Source organism: Pezoporus occidentalis, unplaced genomic scaffold (genome assembly GCF_034315485.1).
Source record: "Pezoporus occidentalis ecotype Australia unplaced genomic scaffold, CSIRO_AGI_Poc_V1 ctg108, whole genome shotgun sequence".
In the NCBI taxonomy this organism is placed as follows: domain Eukaryota; kingdom Metazoa; phylum Chordata; class Aves; order Psittaciformes; family Psittacidae; genus Pezoporus; species Pezoporus occidentalis.
The window spans coordinates 2,227,509-2,254,557 of NW_026912865.1; the positions used below are offsets into that span (position 1 = coordinate 2,227,509).

Sequence of the window (27,049 nt, forward strand, 5' to 3'; positions counted from 1 at the left end):
AACAGACACCTTGCCAGGATGCAAACCCCCTTGGCAGCAGCATCGGTGCCGGGTTGCAAGGTGGGTCCTACAGGCCCTCTTGGGCCGCCTGTGCGAGACGTGGGCAGGGCTTCTAGCTCTGTCTGATCGTGATGCAGCCACTCAGTGCCGGGCAGCCCCACGAGCGGTCGGGAAGGGGAATTCACAAAGCCTCCACTCCCCGCCCGGCCCCTCACGGGAGCAGCTTTTCTCTGCCCCACCCCGTGTGCCTGTCGACGGACGACAACTCCCAGGATGCCCCGCGCGCCGGCCAACGTAGCCTGTTGGTGGGGCTCTGCCAATGGGAAGGCTCGTAGGCCACGCAGGCGGGGAGAGGCGGGGCAGCAGGGGTTGGCGGCGGCGGAGCGGCGGCGGGAAGGGCTGTCCTAGGGATCGGCGGCGGTAGGAACGATGCCGGTCCATTCCCGGGAGAAGAAAGAAAACAACCACGATGAGATGGAGGTGGACTACGGGGAGAACGAGGGCAGCAGCTCGGAAGAGGAGGAGACCGAGAGCTCGTCCGTGTCCGAGGAGGGGGACAGCTCAGGTGCTGCGGCCGCCCTCAGGGGAGAGGGGGGAGCCGCGGCGGTTCCCTCAGCATTCAGCGTGCTGTCCCGGGAGAGATACTTGTCCCGCCCGCAAGGGTCCAGCGGCGGCTGGTGCCCACCCCTGCCGTGACCCCGCCCCCTTGCCTCTCTGGCCCGGCCCGGCCTGGCCCAGCCTCCCCCAGGCTCCGCCGGGTGGAGGGCGGGGAAGTGGAGGGGCGCAAGGCATGGCAGCCCCGCTTTGCCCTAAGCTACCGGCTCTGGAGTCGGCTGGCACCTGGCCTTGGCGGGCCGGGCCGTGGTACTCCGTGTAGGTGCTATGGGTTGTACCTTGCTGGGCTTGGGAAGATGGCCTGGGGAGGGCGGGGGGGGCTCGCTAAGGTCTGCGCTAACAGGCTTGGCATATATGCACACATCTGTGTGCATGCATGTAACAAAATACAGGTGTGTGTATGCATATATGTGTATTTCATCATATGTAAAACCGTGAATTTCGATTAGACGTTTTGAGGCCTGTCTTTGAGGGGCCATTGGAAACCCTGTCAGTACCATTGGCCTCTTCTGCTAAGCATTTCAACCTCTGCTCTGTTAAAGGCCCCTTTCTTCTTCCATAGCTTCTTTGGGACCACAGATTGTGAATTAGTGGGTGAAATCCAGCTTTAAAAGGATTACTTTTTCTATGGGCAGTGTCCACTGTGTTAGAAGGTGGTTATTATCTATTCAAACTTCCCTTGTAATTACAAGGGGTAAATTATAAAGTGGGAAACATGCTGATCATTAGATGCGTACACTGCTGTTCTGGCATCGCTGTGGCTTCATAAGTATGTAAGCTCCATAAGCAGGATAGCAGTCACTGGAAGGGCTAGCTGAGGAACAGTAGCTGTGTTCAGTGCTAGCTGTGGTCCTGGTGTGTTTCTGGCAGCTGAAGTGGTATAGAGTGGTCTTCTCGGATCCCGTCCCATGCCTGTACTAGCACATTGACCTGTGGCATGAGTGCCAGCTTGGCACAGTGAAAGAATGCGACACCAAGAACTAGACAAATTAGGCAGCTGTGAAATTATATTTTTACATATGTAGGCTTGTGATTGATTTATCTATGTTAGTCCTCAATATACAGTTAAATCTTTATTTTTGTTGTTAAATCCTGTGGCTTTTAGATTCACACTGATGCAGTTCAGGGAAAGCCCTGGTATAGTTGTTCCATGTGGTCTCGTGGAGCTTGCCCTTGTCTGGGCTGTGGATGGACTAACAAGGTGCTGGAGCCCTATAGGTGTGGTAGAAAGAGCCAAGCTGACACTGCAGAAGTAGAGTGAAAACTGTAGTAGTGATGGGAAAGTGAGACTGCTGTGCTGGGAGAGAGTGCAGTCACTCCCTTTGACCTTGATTTAATACTCATTCCTCATGAGTTGATCCCCAGTAGAGGCCTTTGTTAATCTGTAAATCCAAGTGATCTGCCTATGTTTTGTACAGAGCTTCCCCTGCTCCTCTGCCATCCCCCCATGGCTTGAGCTGGCCAGTATGACTGAGTGAGCCCCATTTTATAAGTTAGGCTGCTGGTCAGTGTCTGTCTCTGCATCAAATTGCCACTGCCACTGTCCTGCCTGTCATCCTTACCCAGCAGTTCTGGTACACTGTGCTTTCCTGTCCCCTTTTTTGCATGGTCTTCAGTGTTTGTTGGGCCTTTGCATGTAAACTGTCTGAACATAACCCATGAAAAAGGTAGCTAACTTACAAAAGCATGCTTCAGTTCTTTTATTTTCAGAATTGTACATGGACTAAAAAGGGAATATTATATTTTGGATAAGAAATTAAGTGACAGCTTTCAAGAAGCTCTGATATACAAAGTTTGTTACATCTCTTGAGGGAAAGCAGAGAGTGTAAATATATAAGTTTATTTGGCAGTAGGTGGGTGATACACAGGATTATGTGTATGACTCCTTGATGAGGTCCAGGAGCAGCACTGCAGCTATAACCATTACTTATGGAGCCCATTTTAGCCTTCCGGTTTGTACTGTAGGTAGATGCTGCCTGGGAATGCCTTTTCTTAATCTCTTATTCTAGCTAATCTATGTCTAAAAAAAAGAAGTAATTTTCTCCATGAGAAAGGGAGAAAAGGATGTGAACTTTTCTCTAGCTCCCTGGCTCTGGTGGAGAGAATTGTTTCTGCTAGTTCCAGCTTTGAAGTTTGCTCTTTTTTTTCAAAACTTGCCTTTGCTTCTGTTTGCAGTTGTGTTAATTGATATTTTTAATGAAAACTTTGAAGTCTGCATGTCCTCAAAGACGCTTTGGTTGATTTTTTTTTTTTTTTTTTTTTTTTTTTAATTGAAGGCAAATAATTCTGTTGTCTTGCCCTTGTTTTGTTTTCTTCTGGGATTAGGGTCCTGGAAGGAGGAATTGCATTTTAAGTGAGTGTAGTCTGTGAATGTTTCTTTAAAACAACACAAGAAACTCTCCAGATAATTTCTATTGCATTCCACAGATAAATGCTTTCAAGGAGCACTTAAAACACAATGATTACAGGAAATGAGGTGCTTGTCTCAGTGTCTTGACAAATATGAACATGATCCATGGAAGCAGGTTGCTCCTAAGAATGTAAGATGATTAGCATTGCAAGAAATAAGTCCTTGTTAAAATTATAATAAAAAAAAAAGATTTTGAAGTATTTTTGTTGTTAAATTTGTCACTTGCTTTGCTTGCATTCTTTTTTTTTTTTTTTTTGCTATTTTTTCTTCCAGTAGATGTCTGAGAATACAGAAGGTACAGGTTAGAAGAAGCATAACTTGCCCTTGAGAGCTGGCACTATTTCTGTCCTGCTTTTTTATGCTATGTATTTAGTATAAGGTCTTTTTATTGACCAGGATATACAATAGCATATTGGGGATGAATAAAACCCCACAAGTTATGCCCACTATCCCAGATGAGAATTTGACCTTTTTTTCATATAGACCATAACTTATTAAAAAAAATCTGGTTTAAGCACTGTTATATTTTTAAGTACTGTGGGTTGGTTTTTTTTCCTTTAAACCAGGCTGCCTAGTTACTGAGTTAGACTGCTTGAACATAGTAGGAAAAGAATTACTGTGATTTTTAAGGTTTTTAAAAATACCCTAAATACTTTCAGGATGGGCCTATGAACAAGTGTTTTAGTATATAACGATGTACATTTTTCAACTGGAAAGCCATGATACTCGATCGTAAAACCCTTTACTTGTTCAGTGTTGCATATTACCCAATCTGTATGTCATTTAAAGCCATGAGGAAGGAGTTTCATAAGTGGGGAATTAAAGATATTTTAGGATTCTGAAAATCTCCGTCATTTTATGAATCTTACTGAAGGCAGAATAAGGGTGAAACAGTTGAAGAGTTACTTAGCCTGTGAATCGCCATGCAGTATGAATAATAGGCAGAATGTAGACTTCTAGGCAGAAGACTTTTGAGTATGTATGTAGTTGAGGGGAGGTTGGACAGAGCTACGAGTTACTTTCACTGTCTACAAGTCAGCTGTGTCCTTGGATACCAATGCATTATAGTTTCTTTGCAATGCAAGTTTAGAATATAAGATGCAGTCCCCTTCCTTTCCAAAAGTGGGTGTTGTACAGATCCTCAGCCAGGGTTACAGTTCTTAGCTGTTTTCTTTGTTTTGTAGTCCCTAAATATCCACAAAAGATAAAATCTGTGTTAATTTAGGGAAAAACTTTCAAGTGGATTCTTTACTAAAGCATACTTAGAACCAAAAGCATAGCTGAACTTACCTGAAATGCCTATTTGAGCAGTAGAACTATTGGTATCCCAGTGCTGCTGCTTCTTTAGCTTTACAGGGAGGTGCCTTCAAATTTTAAAGAAACTTTATTTTTATAGCACATAAATGCTTTATGCATCTCTTTGAGTAATATGACTACTGCCACATTCCTTAAATCTGTGTGAGTTGAAAGTTGCCCAATTTTGGCTTCAGTATTGCATCAGATGGCCAAATAAAACTGCTCTTTAATCTGATTTTCAGCCTTATTCTGGGATTCAGGATCTGCCTGACTTTTGAGAACAGAATTTTAAAATAGAATAGTGTCTCTCAACAGCCTGATACTCCCCCCCTGCACCAGTGTGCTAAGCATTCACCTTTTGAAGGTCTGCCCATAAATTTTCTCTCTGCTTTCAAGTAATTCAAGATACTTCATGTTTTAAAACTTTGTACGCATTCCTTTTTTTTTTTTTGCTTGTACTATCTATAACATGACAAACTGCAATAGGTCTTTGATTTGGACTTGTAAGTAACATTGTAGTACAGATGAATACTGCTGCACTGCCTGCTAGTTTTCATATTCAGGCAGAGAGGGCTGGTGTAGTTTTTTAGTCTTAAAAGCTTGTGATGATTTCGGGAAGAAGCTGCGTGCAGAAAACTTCATACATTGAGAGGTCTGAATGGAAGATCTGACTTAATCAGATCCTCTGAAGTAGCTATGCTGGCCCTGAAGCTACTCCTTTCACCTTTGCAAATTGCCGTACTCTTTTGCAGAACAGTGAAGATGAAGACTTGCATGCTGCTGTCTGTAGCTGGTGCAAGAGACAAAGGAGTTAAATATGTTCTGTAAAAATGTGGGTGCAGAAGAAGCAAAAGGTTCAGAGTTTTTTATGGTCTAGAAGAGTGAGTCCAGGCTGTGCTTGTTTCAAGGTCCTACTTTGCCTTTCTGTCAGGAATTAGGACTTCATGACAGAGTAACTGCTTAGATGGATCCAGGCTCCTTAGGGCAACGCCTTGTCTCAAACAACTAGCCTGTTAGCCCTAGTTCAGCTCCAGTTCCTGGCTGCATCCTGCCTATCCTTTCTTCTGCATGTCTTCTGCTACTACTTGATAATTGGTCAGTTGTACCATAACTGTTGAGAGCTAATCCCTGAAGATAAGGCTGCTATAAAGCAGTTTCAGGACATATCTAACTTCTGAATGTGGCTTAACAAGGCCTTTTTTTTGTTGTTTGTTTTGTTTTGTTTGGTGTTTTTTTGTTGTTGTTATTGTTCTGGGAAGGGTGGGAGAGAGTCAGGAATTCTGTAGCTTTTTCTGTTTTCTGGCTAAGAAAAGGCTGGGAAGGTAATAACTGGTGTTTAATAACATCAAATGACTGGCAAAATTTCTGGCCAAAAAGTGGAAATTTATTATACTTTACAGTTATGTTCACTAGGTAAATTAAGAAAGAAATCAGGAATATAAATTAAAACCTGTGGGAAGAGTTTAATGTCAGTTACTCTTGTTTCATAAAAGCATATAGAATAAAATTTCTGCAAAATTCTGGGCTTTGCAGGTTAAGAAGTGTTTCATTAGAAATGCAGTAATTTTAAATGGTCATTAAGATGAACTATAGATATTTCTACATTAATATTTTGGCTGAATTGAACAGGATGAAACGTGTTTTCAAAATCAAGTGTTACTTTTTTATTTAATGCATAGTGGTAAAACAAATCCTTGAATTTTATATGACAAATGTAACATTGAACTGTGTGGGCTTTCCAGGGATTGCTTTTGCTCACACTAACTCAGAATACACTTGAATTTTCAGTGACGGCTAATAGCTGTCCGTGCTTAATGGCACCTTTCCTCTGGTGTGACGTACAATGTTTAGTTTTTCTGTTTCACGCATTCTTAGGTGCACTTTATATTATCAGTTATGAAATTTACCCTGTTGAAGCCTTACCGTGATATTGTTTCCTGTTTTGAGGAAGAAAAATTGCTGTTTATGGAGTTTCTTCTAGAATTAGATACAAGTTTCTTCCTTTGTAGTTTATATGGCAAGTGATTTCTCATATTGTGCTATAAGATAATATAATGGATAATCCATTCATAGCTGAAATTCAGGCTTGCTTCAGATTAACTAGAAACAAAATACTCGCTTTATTTGGTTATACATTACATTGTTCAAAACAAATTATCTTTCTTTTATTTGTAGAAATGGATGATGAGGACTGTGAAAGGAGGAGGATGGAGTGTTTAGATGAAATGTCCAATCTTGAAAAGCAATTTACAGACCTTAAAGATCAGTAAGTATTTTAATGTTTTAAGTGCCTCGTTTGAGGATCCATTCCTTAAGAATATTGTGTGCAGCTGGTGTTTCTTGTCTTTCATATATGTGGATGCTACTTCTGGAGAAGAACAAGGATTGTGAATTCTGAAATTATTTGCAGGCAGTTGCTCTAGAGTGCTTTTACGTATTGCTGTAAGAATGGTTTCAGAGTGGTTTTGCTGTGAAGGGCTGGTGTGGGTATATTACATCAAAGTCCTTAGCAGAACCAATGAATTGTAATTTTAAGGAAACTTGTGGTGTTTTTCAATTTATATATTTATTTACTCAAGATCTCATCCTTTTATATGTGTGGGACAGATGTAAATACTGTCTTTGCTGAATAAGAAATGAAGTTGTTATTTTTTCAGAGTATTGCACCAGTTTTTATAGTTGATACCAATGAAAGTTTCTTGTGTCTACTGGTATCCAGATACCAATAATAAAAAAAAAGAAGAAAATACTGTTAACTTTCTGTCTGTAGTCTGTCTGCCATAATACCTACATCAGCAGTAACGATTTAGTAAGTATTAATAGTAATAATTAATAGTTATTCAAAAGTGAATCTCATTTGTATTAGAGCCAGTGTTTTGTGTGTATTTTAAGTTGTTTGTTTTTTGTTTTTTTTTCCCACATGCCCAGACAAGCTAGATACATCTGTTCTTATTTAAATTGGTGGTAACTTGGCAACTAGCTTAATCGAGTACCTGACAAAGTGACACTTTGAGGAGACCTTGTCTGTTCTTTGGCATATATTGAAAATCAAGTCAGTTGTCACTGTTTCAGATGTGTGTTTGTATTGTGAGATCTTTCTGCTGCAGAACTGAGACATACAACTCGCTTTGCCTAACAGGACACTGTGAGGCCCACCTTACTGGGACTGGAAAGAATTGCCCAGCAAGCAGTTTCTTGCTGCAGTGTTTAGGGAATACTGTCTTGCTATTCTTTCTTGGGCTGAGCAAGAAGCAAGCTGCAAATGGAGCCAGCTGATGAGTTGATACCTACTGGTTTGGCATTTGGATATCTTCCAGCTTTTGAGTTCAGCTCTACTCTTCCATCTTTTGGACAGCTTGGATGACTGAAAACAGATTGTGGAAACAAACCTTTAAGGAGTGAATATGAAGGAAGGTGATCTTGGGAGGAAGGAAAAAAGTATTTCAGGGGGGTTAGGGATTGTGAATGGTGTTTGGGAGTTGGTAAGGCTGTGGTATATGAGGAAGAAGGTCTTGTGGAGACACTGGTTAGTGAGATTGGTGTGGTTTTAGGGGCTGGAAAAAGTGTGATGGTGGGATTACTAGGAAAGGAGCATTAGAATGATGGAACAAAGATTATAGGAAGGAGCAGATGTGAGTAGGGGAGTGATAAATTTGGGAAAGAAGAAAAAGATGCATGAACAGTGGGATGTTTAGCCACAACCAGTAGCAGAGATGAAGTGATTGCATGTACCTCCTCTTCCTTTTCAGAGAAAGTGAATTTAGATGCTATGATATAAGTAGGATTTGCAGTGGCTGATAGCAGTTAAGCAAATCAGTGTTTGAAAGTACTGGATAAACAGTTTTAGTCCATCAGCTGCTGCATGGTACCAAAGACTTCTCACTCTGATGTAGCTTGAACTTGGTGCTGCGTAATCAAATGTCAGTGACCCACCCAGTCATGTGCTCTGTAGCCACGCTTATACACTAGCTAAATAATTCTGCTGTAGCTCTCTATGTGTTAGCAGTTGTGTGCTCATCAAGGGTTGAGCCCATCAGGCTGGATTTTGATCAGCTGCAGGCTTTGTCAGTTGACTGCAGGACAGATTGCATGTGTAATACTTGGTTTGCAGGTAAGGAGGGGAGTGATCACTTGACAATTGCTAGGTTAGGTACACAGGCTTGAACTATGGAGTTATCATCCGAGTAAAGTGATGAGCAGTAAGGCAGCATCCCTGTCCCAAAGACATCTGTTTTATCTATGTAAACAGATACAACAAAGATATGTTTATCTGTGTAAACAAGCAACATCTGATGTGCTCTTTAACCTGTGCAACAGAGTTTGTACGTGTTTGCCTTAATTTTACAGGTTTTGATTGTTGAGTGCAAGGTTAAAAATGAGAACAGGGGAAGCTGGTTATATTGATGACTCTGCTCTTCAACACTATACTGTTATTACACTGTTTGCAACTGATAACTTACCAGTTACAAAGGTCAGAGTTTTATCGTGATTGAAATACTTGTAATTGATAGTACATTAAATTCTTTAAAATGCAAACAGATTCTTCATTCTTTACCAGTAAATATTTTAAACACACTTCCTTTGGCAGGAATGGAAGATATAAGCTACAAATTATCCTGTGATATTTGTGATAATATGCAATATGTGGATTTTCACACGAGGTGGAATGAGGGTTGCTTCAGTAAGAGCCTACCTCTCTTTTCTCTTGGTTTATGATAGGGTGGGAGCAGATATGTGAACATGAAAGCAAATGGGTGTTTCTGTCCACCAAATGTCTCTCTTCCATGATGTAAGCCATATTGTTCTCATGTATTGTAGCGCCCTTTCTTGTCCTCTTCCATGTTGATTCACCTCCTACTCCATCTTAATCCTATTAACAGTTGTGTGTTGTCTTTTTTTTTCCCCTTCTTCCTTAGAGATGGAATATTTCTTCTAGCCTGTGTTTGCTTTTAAATGAAATAAATACTTTTGTTTTTTTTTTTGTTTTTTTGTTTCTTTGTACTATTTTAAGGCTTTACAAAGAAAGATTAAGCCAAGTGGATGCAAAGCTACAAGAGGTCATAGCTGGAAAAGCACCTGAATATTTAGAGCCATTGGCAGCTTTACAAGAAAATATGCAAATCCGAACTAAGGTGGCAGGTAAGGCATGTAAAATGAGTATTGCTGTTTCTACAAGTATAAACTTGCTATGCATTTTGAGGTCAATCTTTTTTCTTTAGAATTGTTAAAGGAGTGTGTTTTAAAATTAGAAATACTGTAGCATAGTTTAAAATGTATCCTGTGTAAAATATTTTTTGATTCAAAATGAATAGATTGCTTACCTCTTTGCACAAGGTGCCTGATAACATCATACTAAAAATGTCTTTTTTTTTTTTTTAATGTTTCACTTAATGGCTGTGTTTGTGTAGTAAGCACAAAATTACTGAATTAAAACCACTAATTTTTTGTTAGTCAGAAGATTTGGAATCAAGTCTGCACACTGGCCACTGTTGAAATGAAGAGATACGTAGCTGCTATTTCGTGAAGTTCTTGCCAGATCATCTTGGCTGATAATGTGTTTTCTGCTTTTCTAATCTGTCTCTTCTGCTGTGCTGCTATCCTCCTGTTCCATCTAGGGAGGGAGCAGGACTCTTATCCTTAGCAGCTTTTATCTGGGCTGCATTTTAATTATTAAAACTAACACTTAGGCTTTTATGCTTACAGAAGAAGCAGGCAGGAACTTTCATGTTTTTCTGGGATACAGCCATATTACCATGTGGAATGGTGGTATTGTAGGAAGACTAAGTTCTGTTCTTCCCTACTGTAAATTCTTTTAATGTTACAGCTCAACTTCTTTATGAGTAATTCAGTGGTCTGAGGGTTACCTAACACAGGCTGTCAGAAAGCCAGAAAGCAGATGTTTTGATCTCTTTAGCCAGAGAAACTATGCCAGTGTCTTTTCTAAGAAATTCAGCAAAAATGTGGTGCAGGCAAACTGGAAAATGGCAAGCTTGCTTTCATTTTTAATAATACTAGTGCTGCTTCAGTGCTATTCAGTTTGTCTTCATTGGTACTTTTGACGTCAGGCTATGAAGAGAATTTGAAATCTTTTAACCAATTGCATTTTTCTCCATCCTGGTGGTCGTCACTTTTCCATACCTGGTGACCCACAATGTCTTGGGCTTTAAGGTCTTAACCCAAATTTACTTGACTCATCCTAAGTAGCCATTTGGGCTTTGTAGAAAGTTTGCAGGTGAACTTGCAGAAGATTTGATGTAAAAGCAACCTTAATCCATGCTTTTGATTTTCAGTTTTAAATGTGGCTGCCTTTCAGTAGGTGGGGATGGATAGGCAGCATATTACAGGTTCTCCTGATTCGTCTTCAGCAGCACTGAAGATCTATGTTCCATTGTAAAAAGAGTCCAGCATAAAAACTACAAACTTGCCTTGAAGTTGAGACTGGAAATCAGGATTTGGCTGGCTTTTTTTTTTTTTTGTTTGTTTGTTTGTTTGTTTTTTTCTCCCTTCTTTTTTTCCTCAACTGGATGAGATTGATAAAATTATTCCAGGGAAAGCAAGAAAATGCAGAACAGGCTTATTTGCTCTTGCTTGGCAGAAGTGGGTAGGACTTGAGCTTGTGCTGGTAATCCCTGAGTATCTGAGAAAGGGATGGGGGGAAAAAAATGCTGAAGTATGATTAGCTGAACTAGGGATATAGAATCATGGAATCGTTAGGGTTGGAAAGGACCTTAGAGCATTCACAACCTCCCTGGGCAACCTATTCCAGTGCCTCACCACCCTAACAGGAAAGAATTTCCTTCTTATATCCAACCTAAACCTGCCCTGTTTAAGTTTGAACCCATTACCCCTTTTCCTGTCACTACAGTCTCTAATGAAGAGTCCCTCTCCAGCATCCCTATAGGCCCCCTTCAGATACTGGAAGGCTGCTATGAGGTCTCCACGCAGCCTTCTGTTCCCCAGGCTGAACAGTCCCAACTTTCTCAGCCTGTCTTCATACAGGAGGTGCTCCAGTCCCCTGATCATCCTTGTGGCCCTCCTCTGGACTTGTTCCAACAGTTCCATGTCCTTTTTATGTTGAGGACACCAGAACTGCACACAATACTCCAAGCGAGTTCTCACGAGAGCAGAGTAGAGGGGCAGTATCACCTCCTTCGACCTGCTGGTCATGCTCCTTTTGATGCAGCCCAGGATACGGTTGGCTTTCTGGGCTGCGAGCGCACACTGAAACCGGCTCATGTTCATTTTCTCATCGCCCAGCACCCCCAAGACCTTCTCTGCAGGGCTGCTCTGAAGCACTTCTCTGCCCAGCCTGTAGCTGTGCCTGGGATTGCTGTGACCCAGGTGTAGGACCTTGCACTTGGCATGGTTAAACCTCATGAGGTTGGCATCAGCCCACCTCACAAGCGTGTCAAGGTCCCTCTGGATGGCATTCCTTCCCTCCAGCGTATCAACCAAACCACACAGCTTGGTGTCATCGGCAAACTTGCTGAGGGCACACTCAATCCCACTGTCCATGTCAGTGATGAAGAGAAGATGGTGAACAAGACCGGTCCCAACACCGATCCCTGAGGGACACCGCTCGTTACTGGTCTCCAGCCGGATATTGCGCCATTGACCACAACTCTTTGTGTGCAGCCATCCAGCCAGTTCTTTATCCACCGAGTGGTCCATCCATCAAATTGATGTCTCTCCAATTTAGAGACAAGGATGTCCTGCACGACAGTGTTGAACGCTTTGCACAAGTCCAGGTAGATGACATCAGCTACTCTACCCCTGTCCACCAGTTCTGTAGCCCCATCATAGAAGGCCACCAAATTGGTCAGGCAGGATTTCCCCTTTGAGAAGCCATGCTGGCTGTCACCAAGCACCTTGTTGTTTGTCATGTGCCTTAGCATGCCTTCCAGGAGAATCTGCTCCAAGATTTTGCCAGGCACAGAGGTGAGACTGTCTGGTCTGTAATTCCCCGGGTCATCCATCCTCCCCTTCTTGAAAATGGGGGTTATATTTCCCTTTTTCCAGTCATTGGGAACTTCACCTGACTGCCATGATTTCTCAAATATGATGGCCAGCGGCTTCGCAACGTCATTTGCCAGCTCTTTCAGGACCCACGAATGGATCTCATCAGGACCTATGGACCTGTGCACATTCAGGTTTTTAAGATGGTCTTGAACCAGTTCCTCTCCTACAGTGTGCCCAAGGTCTTCATTCTGACAGTCCCTGCGTCTGCCTTCCAAGACTTGGGTGGTTTGGTCAGAGCCTTTGGCAGTGAAGACCGAGGCAAAGAAGTCATTCAGAACCTCAGCCTTCTCCAAATCCTGTGTAGCCAGTTCTCCTGAGAGCTTCCTGAGGGGGCCTACTTTCTCCCTAGTTTGTTTTTTATTTGCTATGTACTTGTAGAATCCCTTCTTGTTATCTTTAATACCTCTAGCTAAGTTTAATTCTAACTGGGCCTTAGCTTTCCTAACCTGGTCCCTAGCTTCTCGGACAACATCCCTGTACTCTTCCCATGCCACCTGTCCTTGCTTCCACTTATTATAAGCCTCTTTTTTCAACTGACTTTTCCTCAGGAGCTTCTTATCCATCCAAGGAGGTTTCCTGGCCCTCCTGCTGCACTTCCTTCTGGTTGGGATGCAACACTCCTGAGCTTGCAGCAGGTGATACTTGAATATCAACCAACAGTCTTGGGTCCCTCTGCCCTCTAGGGCTGTATCCCATGGAACCTTCCGAAGCGGGTTCCTGAAGAGGCCAAAGTCTGCTCTTTTGAAGTCCAGGGCAGTGAGCTTGCTGCACGCTCTTCTCACTGTCCTGAGGATCTCAAATTCGAGCATCTCATGATCGCTGCATCCAAGGCTGCCCTGGAGCGTCACATTTCCAACGAGCCCTTCCCTGTTGGTGAGCACGAGTTCAAGCATGGCACTTCTCCTTGTCGGTTCCTCTGTTACTTGCAGAAGGAAGTTGTCTTCCACACAATCGAGGAACCTCCTGGGTTGCTTGTGCCGGGCCGTACTGTTCTTCCAACAGATGTCAGGGTGGTTGAAGTCACCCATGGGAACAAGGGCCTGTGAGCGTGAGGCTTTTCCTATCTGTCTATAGGGTGCTTCATCCGCAGGTTCTCCTTGATCAGGCGGTCTGTAACAGATCCCCACAGTAATGTCTCCCATAGCTATATTCCCTTTAACCCTAACCCACAAACTCTCTGTGGATTGCTCACCTGTCCCCAGACAGAGTTCCATACTCTCCAGCCTATCCCTAACATAAAGGGCAACTCCCCCTCCCCGCCTGCCAGGCCTGTCTTTTCTAAAGAGCCTGTAACCTTCCATTCCAACACTCCAGTCATAGGAGCCATCCCACCATGTTTCTGCGATGCCTATTATATCATACCCCCGTAGACGTGCACACATCTCTAATTCCTCTTGTTTGTTCCCCATGCTATGGGCATTTGTATAGAGGCATCTGAGCCAAGCTCCAACTGAAGCCAGCTCATTGGCTGGAGTGGCTGGGATATCTCTACATTGCTCCAAGGATTTATTATAGGTTCTGCCAACTGACTGGGTGTGTTGGGATGGAATGATGCCCCCCTCCCCCAACACATCTAGTTTGAAGCCTCCTTGACCAGTCTGGCAAGCCTCCTACCAAAACTGCTCTTTCCCTTTATCACAGCAGCTCCACCAGCCCCCACTAGACCTGGCCTACAAGCTTGGGTCCCATGTTCAAGACACTCAAACCCCTGACTATGACACCACCCTTTTAACCAGTTATTAACCTGGCTAATCCTCCTAGCTTTTTTTAGGTCCTAAAATAAAAGAATATAATTGCATCTGCGCTGGAAAGGGTACTTGTGTTTGTCTGCTGTCTAAGGCACTGACCACTATTCACACAAAATGTGGATCCTGACTGTTCCAGGAAGTTGGGAATAGAACTGTTTCTTCTAGAAGTGTTCATATTTATACTGCTCAATTTCTGGGAAATAAGCTGTGATTATAAATGGGTAGACCTAGATACGGCAGTCAGCCATAAATATTAGCCCCTTCCCCCAAACAAACCCCAAACAAACCCCCAAAACCCAACCAACCAAACAGCATAACAAAAGAACACTTTGAATTCTAGATCAGAAGTGACTTCACAGCAGAAAAGTGATTGACATAATACTTTGAGGTTTATTTTTCAGACCTGTTGCTGGTAACAGAATTATTCCTCTTGTACTGTATTAAATTATAGTCAAATAAATTCTAAGCAAAGTTTTTCTTTGGAGTTCTTCATTTGCTAGACAGCATTAATGTGTGTGCAGACTTAACTCCTCAAGATGGTAATCTGGAACAATTTAAGTATTTTGTGTGAATGTGTTGACTGTATTAAATCAAGTTCTATCTGTACTTGCCAGATACTACATTTCAGATATCTTTCAGATTTTTTTTCAGCTGTCTTTTTAGTAGACACATTTTCAGAAATGTGTAAGAAATGCTCCCAATACTCAGAAGCAGTATCCTTTGTATTGCAAGGTGGCTACTTCAAAGAATAGGACAGTGTCTTGTTAATTGATGTAGTTTATTAAGGTCATGCATTATGAAGTAAGCTTTATTATAAATATTAATTTATAAAAGCTTGTTTTTTTCATTCAGTTTTCTAGCTATTTAAAAACCTCAAAACATTATTTAAAACTCTAATTAGAAATTAGAAGAGGCCATTTGGTACTTTGATTTGAAAATTTGATTTGGTAATGAATTTGAAAACGGAGGATATCCAGGATAATTTGAGCATAAATATGACATTGACCAATTTTGTAAAGTTAGCATGACTGCTGGTATAATTTGTTGACAAATGGGAAAAGTTAAAATAGCATTTATTTTTCCTGGAATTAAAGGATTACTTGTTCTTATGTTTACTCTGTAAAGCAGCCAGCCACTGCAAGTGGCTAATATAATAGATCTGTATTTTCTAGCATGTTCATGTTTTGGGACTTGCAGGCAGTCTTAAAAGAGATTTCTGAAATCATACTAGCTAAAGAAAGTAATATTGCTGTAATTTGTCTGATTACAGGTATCTATAGAGAGCTTTGTCTGGAATCTGTGAAGAACAAGTATGAATGTGAAATTCAAGCCTCTCGACAGCACTGTGAGGTTGTGCCAGCTATTTGACATTGATAGCTAATCTTATCTAACTTTATGGTGTCATGCTTTCCCAGTTCAGTGCATGCTTTTATTATTGCTGTTATTTGCTATTTGAATGCAATTGCCTTGTGAAATTTAAGCCTATGTAAGCGGTTATTCAAAGCATATAAAAATTTGCTTTATATTACTTTGACTTTACATGTAAGTGTAACTAAGTTTTATTTTTCATTAACAAGTTCTTAATAAATTACCACATTATTTCTTTTACCTTTGTTGTAAGAAGATTACTAAGAACAGTAACTAAAATATCTGACCTAGTTTTAGCCAAAAGAACCTTACATTTTAATAACAACAATGACAACTAAAATAATAATGATACTATTAATGTCTTTTTTAGATGCCTTAGAGAGCTGGTGGTGAAGTTGTCATTTCAAAAGCAGTTACAGGAAAAATATATCTCTCCTTGAATATAAACATTCCTGTTTAAGTATCTAAATATACTGGATACCATAGTAAAAATACTCATGTCCAATGCTGTAATATAGCTGCTTAGGTAGTGAGGTTTGTGTCATAGTACTCCTCAGCCCTATTGCAGTTGCTTAAAGGTGTTTTCTTTGGCGTGGTTCCTGAAGTCTGTGGTTCCTTCTATATGAATAAGGCACATACTTTAAAAAAAAATTAAAAAATCTATATTCCTGGTGCCGTGAGAAAGAGCAAGGTATAATAAGAACTACTCATTACTGACTGTCTTTGCTCCTGGGAATACTCTAGAGGTTGGGCAGAATCCTGTAAGACTTACAGGGTTTCTCATCTGTGATTGACTGATTTGCTTTGGCTATATATTATTCCTCTTTAAGGTGGTCTTTCTACCTTGTTTTGCTGTTATGTTTCTACTGAGAAACCTTCAGAATTCAAATACTCATCATGCAGTAAGGTCTTTACAGTCAGCAGTGCTGCTTATTCCACTGGAAAATGACCATTCAGCAGGAATGCCCCTGATGTCTGTAACAGCTTTCCACACCTTACTTGTCTCCAAGACCTTGAAGCAAAACAGATGTCTAAACACAAACACTATTTCATTTTAAAATGGAATTTTAACATATTCTTGGAACAGATAACACTTGTTTGGCATTTCAGGCATATGGAAGAGGCTTTTGCCTTTTCAGTTCTACTGGGAATTATTTTTTTTTTTTTCTTTTTTAATAAGGGATTGAAAAATATTTGAAAGGAGGTCTTTGGAATTTAATATGTTGTAACTTGCAGGGAATAGTAAATGTGACAGCCATTTAGTAGAACAGGGTTCTTTGTTTTTGTCTTTTCCTCAGCTACTTTGCTTCACTCCAGCATACTAGCTTGAACATCAGTAAAGGTTAAGTTTCTGTTAGTATGCTATGCTATGGGCAGGAGCAGTTGAGGTGCAGAAATCTGCTGACTTGGCTTTAGGGGCTGCAGCTTCTGGCAGAGACATGGTAGCAAATAGCTAGATGCAGCGACCTGTGCTGTTTAAACTGTTTTGGTTTTTTTGTTTTTTCTTTCAGTGAGCATATCCAAGCCCTCTGTTTTCCAGAGTTGTTAAATACGTTGCTTAGTGATAATGAACTTTAAAATGTAGCAATTAGCTGTATTTCATAATCATGCTTTAAGAGATGTGCAAGCTGGTGAAAGAACAGTAAATTTAGAGGCCTGGAACTCTGCTTAATTCCAAGTTACTGGCTTAGAGAGTGTAGTGTTTCTTGATGCTGCCTTTAAAGGGGCTAAGTGGTCTAAATAGATACTGTGTAATTTTGGTATCCTATTCAATGGACTGTAGAGCAGTTTACTACAAAGTTGATTTTTCTAGTTCAGAAATACTTAAGAGATGGAAGATAGTGTAGACAGCATGAAATGCTGTAGAAGGTTCACATCAGTCTGTGGTTTTGTTTGTGTATAAGAAGTGCTAATGGTACAGCTAACACTGAAGGCATTATGTTAATCTATTTGGATCAGAAATTGCTTTTTAAAAGGATGAACCAGCTAATTTTTCTAAAGCAGTGCTTTAAAAGTGTTTCTCACAGCTTTAGGGTAGATGGTTTTGCTTTCACAACTATAAATATTTTATGTGCTCAAGAAATTCTTCTGTGGGAAAGTATTTTTCAGATCTATGAAAATAGTTAAAAATACATGGTAATAGGTGATAATTCTGTATAAATTACTGCAGGTTTGTTAATATTGGAGGCAGCTGAATATAAAGCTTTCCATGAAAAACATTAGCTTTTCTGATTTTATAATGAAGGATGGCATAGAGGTCACTACAGTTATTCATTGTGAATAAATCTTTGCTACCCAAAAGGAAAATGCTGTATTTGTGTCAAAATACAAACAGTTATTCTGGTGATCTAGCCGCATGCTTTTATCCACTTAGTTATTCTTGGTATTGATATTTGATAACTATATTTACGCTTATGCTAAGTGAATGCGCTGTCTTTCATGTGGTAGAGTCTCATGCTAAGAAAGTGGATAGGGGGAGATGTCATGCTTTGTGGCTTCTGAAAAATTTTCACCTAAAGCTACTCTTGCCTTCCTTCTGCTGAGGCTTTAAATTGTTGTCATAGCTTTAGATGATAGAACTTAGTAATGTAAAATGTGTAACTTATTTCTCTTTTAGAGTGAAAAGCTTCTGTTGTATGATACCGTACAAAGTGAACTAGAAGAAAAGATTAGAAGACTTGAAGAAGACAGGCATAGCATTGACATTACCTCAGGTGGATAGAAATTCAAAGTTGTTGGGGTGGTTTTTTGTTTGCTTGTTTGGTGTTGCTATTTTTTTTCTTAATCTTCTGATAGCTACTGATTAACAGACTGTTCACATAGAATGTCTGGTGAGTTTCCGGTTATCTAGCAGGATGCTATTCGACTGTAAACTTTGGACAGAGGTTGAATTTAAGCTTAAAACAAACTTTGATCTAGTAATTGTCAGTTTTCCATGTGTGTTTTGAGAGTATTAATGTATGAGTATGTAATTACGTAACACTTTCATTTTGTTCAGAAACAGCATTTCCCCAGAAAAAAGTTATTTGTCATTTTTTTGACGATTTCTCTGCTGTTAAAAGAGTTAAAATTATAAATGTTTCTGATTTGTAGCATGTTCTTATGTCTTTTCAGAATTATGGAATGATGAACTACAATCCAGGAAGAAAAGGAAGGATCCATTTAGTCCAGATAAGAAGAAACCTGTTGTTGTATCAGATATCCTTTTACTGAAATCGTTGTTCTTTCTAGTAGTATTTACTGGTTTATAGCTAGTCTTACTATATGTGTCATAAACAAGAAGTTGAAGTGATAACGCATTCTCAAAATTTATTTTTGCACGGCAGCTGTTATTCAGGTTAGGGAAGTCATGTTGACACATCCTATTACAAAAATTGAAATTAAAATTATCTAACTACTAGTTTCACATAGAGAACATTTCTAAAAGATGATTTTTCTAATTCTTCAAAAAAAAAGATCTGCAAGGCAAACTCATTAAAAAATTAGGCATTATGTTTGCAAAGTATAACTTGACTTGTGTAACTTCTCCTGACTTGTGTAACTTTGCTTCTTATTCTGGTATACCTTTGTCTCAATTTATTACTTCTTAACAATTCCATAGACTACAGAAACTCTTTAATCAAAAGTTTAAAATTCAAAGAATTGAGCTGATTAGAGGGATTGTTTGTGGGCTTGGGGTTCCTGTAGAGAGAGTATAGTATTTAAAAATTGTGCATTGATTACTTCATAGCTGTTGACAAGCAAACTTTTTAAGGTATAACAACTAAGAGACAGTATCATCTTTCTCCACAGAAAGAAGGAGATGCCTTTGCAAACTTGAGTAGTCTTTCTTCTCCTACCCCCAGCCCAACATTTTTATAGGGTAGAAATATGGTGGCTTGGAAGTTGCCAGAATTGTGGAGACTTCCTAGAAAAGACAAGGCTGGATGGGGCTTTGAGCAACCCAGTCTCGTGGAAGGTGTCCCTGCTGGCCCATGGCAGGGGGGTTGGAACTAGATGATCTTAAGGTCCTTTCCAAACCATTCTGTGATTCTAAGTAGTGACATTATATAGTATAAAGGCCATTTTTTATTGCTAACCTGCTGCAAAAAATCATGCTACTTTCACAAGCTTTCATGGTATCAGGAGAAGGTGGGAAGGAAGAAGTTTCTGAAAAAAAGCCCCAAAACCCTCCTTGGAGGATGTTCAGTTTACTGGAACATATACCAGATAGATGATTTGTCCTAGTGGTGGCAGTTCTTCCATTAGGATGCATTAGAAATTCAGTTCAGTAGAGGTGGTTTTTAGCTAATGCTTAAAAGCCAGCTGGTATTAATCAATGTACCTACAAGTGGCTTCTTTAGTTTCTTAAGTCCTTTTTAGCAATTTGAATGCCATGTTGTGTGAAAGTATATTTTCTTTAGCCCTTAGCCATCCTTGTCTTTGGGTTGTCCATACAAATAACATTCAGATTCTGTGAATTACGAGCTACCTTGCTGTTTTACAATGCATTCCAATCAGAAAATGCTAACATAGTATTGGGTCTAAAACCCCAGGAATTTCAGGCAGTTAATAAAGTTGAAAATCCTTTCAGTTGTGAAGTAAATTAATTTTCTTTTTGCTTATGATTTTAAAATAGTTGTGAACTTGTCACTTTCTACAGATCTGTCTATAATCCTAGGAATTTAACATTTTTTAATTTATACTACTTTAGAGGGAAACAAATTTGAAAATGGCTAAAGATTTGTAAAATTTCAAATGGAACGTGAGTTGAAGCTTCTTTATCCCATTTTAGAATATTTAGTTTTTAAACATTCCTAACACTTTTTCTAAACTTATTTTTGAGAGATGAAATGGGGAGAAATGAAATAAAAACTGAAGACCGTTGTAATGGAATAGCAGTGCTATGTGGAATTTTGTTTTGAAGTTCATGTATTGTAATAATACACAGTTTTTACAGTTGATAGTTCAAGGGAGGGGCTTTTCCTTTCTACTTGTTGTGTTTTGTTTTTTTTTTTTTTGGTATTGATATTCAGAGATGTGGTGCTGTCAGTGCTTTTCTCTCAAAAAAATACGATGCAGAGTACTGTAAAAATAATTTTATTAAAGCTGATACTAGTGTAGATGCTGATTTTCAGTGGTCTGTTGGAATTGCAGGAAATTTTGACTGTAACTTGTAGAGTTGCAAATGGAATGGTTTTTTGAACTGTTGGGGATGAAATGGTTTTATCACAATTGTTATTTTATCCTCTTCTTGAACTCCAGTAGTCTGAATATCTACATACTATTAATTATGTACTGTAACTAAAAATTACAGTTTTTAAAGTGTACTTCTAGCTTGCATAATTCAAAGATGCATTTATTTTTGCTTCACATAGGTATTCTTTGCTTGAAAGATTGGCATAACAGAGCAATTACTATCTTTCTACCAACATTACAGTATTTTTATTATTGCTTTTTAAAAGAGTTTTCCCTAACTTCTCCACGCCCCTATATAGTTTATATGTTACAAGACCTTGATATTCTTGAAGACTGGACAACAATAAGGAAGGTGAGATTAAAGGATGAATACCAAAGGTTTTGTTTGGGTTTTTGTCCAGTTCTTTTGCCTCTTAGAAGTATGTAAAGGTATTTCTTACATGATCAAAATTCTAAATAGATTTTTATTTCTTCAGTAGTCAGCTAATCATTCCACTCGTTTTATACTTGTGCATATTTTGTTAACAAGAAGTAAAATGTGATGCCTATGTGAAAAATTGTCTGGCTTTTCATAACATATCAGAAGAATAGACACAAACCAGCTTTTCCTCAGTTTGTTTCCTGTAGTGTAGCGTGATTTTTAAACAGTAGTGAATCCTAGAATTTACTGGGGATTTTGCCTTTTCTGGAAATAATTAAAAACAAGCGAAAGCAAACAACCCCAGAAAACTTTGAGTGTTTTTTTTAAAACCTACTTTAATACTATGTGATCTACCATTCGCATGAGAACAGAAAATGAGCTTGTATACAGTGTAAATCAGAAGAATAGATTGATCATATAGCATTTTGTTTTTTAGAATGAGTAAATGTCATTTTGTATTTTCTTGACAAAATTACAAAACAGAAATGGAGGTTTTAATTTATAAAACGTCTTGAGTGATTTGAACTCAAAACTTACATAAGAAGGTGATTCTTTCTCTTCCTCAAAATTCTGTTTTATTTAGTTATGGAGTCAGCACTGAACACATATCTATTTTAGATTTGTTCCAGTTGTGGTTTTTTGCACGTAAAAGCAAGTATCCTGAGCTACACCACTCATAACTTCAGAGTCAAAGCTGGTGATTTAGGAAAAAAAAGAGTATTCTTGCTGACTAACTTAATTTTCATTTTTGTTTCAAGGCAATGGCTACACTGGGGCCACACAGAGTAAAGCCAGAACGTAAGTAAACATTGATTTCACAAGACAGAACTTGCTGTGTGTAATGCTGTAAACTGCATCTAGGCAGATCATACTTATTTTAGCCCTGGTGTAGTGATGGAGGATGGGGTGAAGAAGCTGAAAGATCTGGCTTTTGTCTTTCCCCTCTCTTGGGTGCTGATGCTTGTAGCTTGATTGCTGATGATTGTGTTGATGTCTGAATTCTAGAAAATTAGCAACAAAAATATAGACTTCAAGTGGGTTGTACCAGTTAACGTCAACAGGCTACACCAGTGTTTATGCGTAAGATGAGGCAGGAAACTGAGAGCACCTGGACCTTAGGAATGCATTGTGAAGGATGTTCACATTTGCTGCAAACTACAACCCTGAAAAAGTACAGCTGTGTTGAAGGAGTTGAGAAGCACATGAATGCTAGGTAAAATCAAGTTCTTGGACGTGGTGAGTGAGGAGGAAAAGGGAGAGGAAGCAAACAGATGATGTTTTTCTTTATTGGTGCATTACTACTTGTATTCTGTGGTAATGTGCTGATAAAGAGGTTTCAGGTTCTGCCATTTGAAGTAATCTTTATATTGCATTATTTGATTTGTGAAAATTTGTAGATCTGAAGGTTGTAGGGAAGATAGCTTCTATTTGAAAACGGAAATATAACTTATCTGACTGGAAATAGAAAAGTATCTTGCTTCCAATTTTTGTGCATTCTTGCAGTTACTTTTGATCATGGAAAGCGTGTATTCTGTGTAAATAACTTGATGAAAATATATTTAAACAACTAACTGACTTCTGCCAAGTCAATATTAAATTACTTTTATTGATCATTTTAGCACCTGTCAAATTAGAAAAGCACCTACACAGTGCTAGATCTGAAGAAGGAAGACTGTATTATGATGGAGAGTGGTATGGACGTGGACAGACAATATGCATTGATAAGAAAGATGAATGCCCTACAAGGTAAAGATTACTCAGATTGTGCAGCTCTGTACATTCATATTAAGCAGTAGATAGGATGATGGCATTGAAGAATAAGGCTAATTAGGAAGTGCTGTCACCTCAGTAACATTTATTCACCTTGAAAGACAAGTATTACCAAAGAAGGTTGTGTGCTGGACTTCTGAGAGGCTAGTAAGGGTTGGAGTTAACTGAAGGTCATGAGATGTTTGTTAAAGTTAGGATCTCGCTAACAATGTAAGCTCCTTCTGGTTTATGAATACCCTTTGAATAAGTTTTTTGAGTATCTTGGGATTTTGTTGCTTTGAAAATTTGATCTGCTGGCACACCAAAAATATTTGATTATAGAAAATCACTTTATACTATTAAAAAATTTTTTTTTTCAGTTGGTCAGTGGTCTGAAAGAAAAAAGTTGGAACTTTGTAAAGAGAAGGAATTCCCATTTTAAAAAGATTCTACGAGGGAGCAGTCTAAATATTACAGTGCAAATTTGGCTGAATGTTTTAGATACCTAAATGTATTTTCTCTGCATGGATAATATTTGCAAATTCTAAAATGTGGGTCTATTTAAAACAATATTTAAAATTAAATATATATCTTACCTTTTACTGAATGAGACAAGTGGAATCTAAGCACAGTGTTGATTAAATATGTACAGCTACCCAGGAACTTAATGTAGCAGTAAACTATATATATATATTATATATAGTAAACTACTGTAAAGCTGGCTGTGTCCTTTCTTCCCCCTGTATGGTAAAGGGGAGTGATTTTGGTGCTTTTGGTGTTTGTTCAGGTTTGAAACATGAAGGTATTTTAATAAACTATGTATTGTTTCTGGAATAAAAAAAAAAAATCTGAATTGGTTTAGCAGAACATAGCAGTTACACTGGGACAAAGAAAGATCTCGGTATCCAGTGTCTGACAAAAGCCAAAACCTGACACGTAACAGGGCAAGCACACAGTGGACCTTTCCCAGACTTTTCAAGATTTCGGCAACTTTTAAGGATTAATTGTTTTCTGGAGGGAGTTTTGTCACACTCATTATTTAATTGATCTTTCTTCCATTAACTGTTTTAATCTCCGGTTTTGAGCCTTTTTTTGTCATCAATTGTAGTTGATTTTTTTCTTTTTTTGTTTCCTTAGGGGTTATGGGGAGGGGGTTGTGTTCACTGTTTGTGTGAAGGTTTACCACAAGGGGCATAAAAGCATAGTTCATGTAAGAATGATTCAGTAAATCAGGTTTTGACTTTCTCTTGGTATAATGACTAACAGTTGAATACTTTATCTGCTTTAAATCTTAGGCTTCCATCTGTTTGACTTTTTTTCTGAATACTTGGTATTCAGTGTAAAAACAGATCTCTTTTTTACCATGGGTTATCTATTGTGTTTTCTATTGGTGACTATTGTTCTTTTAAAATATTTGTATATGTTAAGGGTTTAAATAGATGGCTGAAAAATTAACTGCCTTCACTAAAGACACATGCAGTTACCAAAGAATTCTGTTAGAACTATCCTTACAATGGAGACAATATATTTTTGGTCTAGCATTTATAAGTAATGCATATTTTCCTTTTACTGTGTGGAAACACAGCTGCAGTTTTGAGGTTATTTATCAGCTTAGAAGTTTTCTAAATTCTTCTTGTTTTTCTTCCCCTGACCCTTCTTCCTTCATTTTCTGTAGTGCCATAATTACAACAATTAACCATGATGAAGTTTGGTTTAAAAGACCAGATGGAAGCAAGTCCAAGCTGTATATTTCTCAACTACAGAAAGGAAAATACTCAATAAAGCATAACCACAACTGACCATTGGTAATCTATGAAACAAGTGGTATTGCCATGCTTGATGTGCCATGGGGTGAAAGTTGCATTTAACAGTGTTTTGTATTCCTTATAAATTTACAGCAGTATCTGATGTGTATTTGTAGTGCTGTATGTAGACTTCATATGGACAGGCTTCAGAAACCTGAGGATGTAAATCATGTCAACAGACATTTTACCTCTAAATTGGGTCCAGTGCCTAAGATATGAAGTATGCTCTTCAAGCATAATAGCTCAGAACTTCTCATCTTTGTAAAATAAAAAAATAAAATGCAGATTTAAAAAAAAAAAAAAGACTTCCCTCCCCCCCCCCCGTTGGTGTCCAGTTGGTGTGATTAAAAATAACTGTTATTACCAGCAACTCACTTTTTTTTCAGTGAACATGTCATGCTTCTTTTGTGGATGTAAATTTAGCCTGTTCAGCTGTTGCTTTTGAATAGATTGTAACATGAATAAGCATTCTTTTATCCAAAGCAGACTGATTTATTAAAATTATTGCCCTCCACATCTCTGCTAGTACTGACTGTGTTATATTTTGTAAGGTTTACTGTATTGCTTGTAATGGAACAAAGCCAATATTTGGAGCTACGTTTTTTGAGGAGCACTTTTCTGATTTATGACCCTATTCTATAGTAAATAAATTGTTGGTAAATTTTTTTTTTCTTTCCCAGATTTCCAGCAAAATTTATGTGTGAAGTAGACAGTGTTGCTCCAAACCTGTATTGTATGTAGCCCACAAAGAATGACGTGTAAATACTGTTGCATGCTCTGCTTGTTTGGTCCACAGTTGTATGAAATACTACGAGTCTTTTTTTCAAAAGGAAAGTATTTCCCCAGAAATCATATATGTGGGATAATTTATACTGACTTTGCCACCAACCACCATTTTCCAAATTTCTGTACCCAACTTCATCTTACTGTACACCAGAATTATTTTATGCAGCTTAGAAAGCTGAATTTCTCTTAAATCTTAGTTTTAAGTCACAGTGAAAAGTCCTGAATCCTTGATATTAATGTGATGTGTTTGGAGCATCTAGATTGACAGAGGGATTGCTGAAGAATTATTAATGCTTTGGTTATGTGCACTTTAGTCTCCACTTTTGATGATATTACTTGGAGAAAGAAAGCATCCATTTGCTTTAAATGATCACAGCAAATAAGTATTTTTATTGTAACATATAAATGTTCTATCCCTATATTAATTATCTCTTCTAGTGCAGGGTGGTAACTGCTTTCCAAATGCCAAATCAATTTCTGCTGAGTGATGCTTTTCTACAGTTGTATGACATTATTAATCAAATGTACATAAAGTATTAATTGACATGTTGGCTTTTAACAATATAAACTGTATGTGTACAGTGGTTTGATAAACTTTTTGTAATAAAATATTCTTATTTTTTAACTTGGTATGTAAATAAATAATCTGTGGTAGTGGATATCTCTTACGTTGTTTTGCTTTTTGGTTTTCTAGTTGGAACTGCTGATACACAAAGTACTAAATTTACACTTTCAGAAGGCCTAAGTCTTTTTAAAAATCTTTGACTTGCACTTCTTTTGACATTTGAGAGTTTGAATGTATAGATTGTGTGTTTTTACAATTTTTTTCTTCAGTATTTTATGTAAGCACTATTCTTTGCTTTTATAAATGTAAGCACTGTTAAAAACCTCATGGCTACTGATGTGCTTGACATCATATGTTTCCATGGTTAACCCCTTTCTTCATTCCTGTATTCTGCACCTCTCTACCTGCAATTGATTTTTTCTAATGCTGTTTCTAATCTGATTTCCTTTAGTGCAGAACTTTGTACAGCCCTGTAGTTTGGTCTGATGCTTGGTGTATGTGTCTTCTTTATTCCGAAAAATATAATTTGTATCAACATGACAGGTAATAAGTGCAGCAGTATGGTTAAGGGAGGAAACAACTGGGATCTACCTGTTCCATTACCAGACGTCCAAGAAATTGAGCTATGGCTTTCTTTTTTACACTTAATCACTTCTGTGTGTGTGATTGGAAAAGTGAGTTTGGTCTTTCTGTTTTGTTTTTGGTTTTGTTTTGTAATGGGTTAATTGTTTCTTGCCTAGAAAAATTGGTTTTGGTACTTGCTCTGTATCTTTTCAATATTTGAACAGTTAATGGTTTGCTTCCTACATCATAAAATGTAAGAAGTGTCTTTAACAGATTTTAGTCCTTTGAAGTACAGATGTTGTTAGCCTGTTGTCTATTGTTTTATCTTTTACATTGCTACCTTAAAGCTTTCCTAGCCTTGGGATTGTCGTTTCAACCTATAAGTAGGAATAAGATCTAAGAGGAAAAAGATATTGGGCATACCGTTTATTCCTTGAGATATAATAAGTGAAAAGGTGTCCTGGGTTCCACAGTAGCAGTCATGTTTTTTCTTTGTGTTAACTGGTGCAGTGCAGTGTTTTGACT

The 27,049-nt window shown here is 38.6% G+C and overlaps 1 protein-coding gene across 2 annotated transcripts; it reads left to right on the forward strand.

Annotated features, from left to right (window-relative positions):
• Nucleotides 1–350: 350 nt before the first annotated feature.
• BRMS1L (BRMS1 like transcriptional repressor) lies at nt 351–26,063 on the forward strand. Of its 2 annotated transcripts, none has more exons than XM_062623440.1 (10): nt 351–565; nt 6,497–6,587; nt 9,333–9,460; nt 15,359–15,438; nt 18,074–18,170; nt 18,571–18,654; nt 20,922–20,986; nt 21,814–21,853; nt 22,675–22,801; nt 23,942–24,139. In XM_062623440.1, the coding sequence occupies exons 1-10, from the start codon at nt 430–432 to the stop codon at nt 24,030–24,032; spliced, it is 939 nt and encodes a 312-aa protein (XP_062479424.1). In that variant the 5' UTR covers nt 351–429; the 3' UTR covers nt 24,033–24,139. The 2 variants fall into 2 exon arrangements, with proteins under 2 accessions (XP_062479424.1, XP_062479416.1); XM_062623432.1 differs by lacking the exon at nt 23,942–24,139 and adding an exon at nt 24,480–26,063 and having other exon boundaries at nt 353–565.
• The last annotated feature ends 986 nt before the right edge of the window (nt 26,064–27,049 follow it).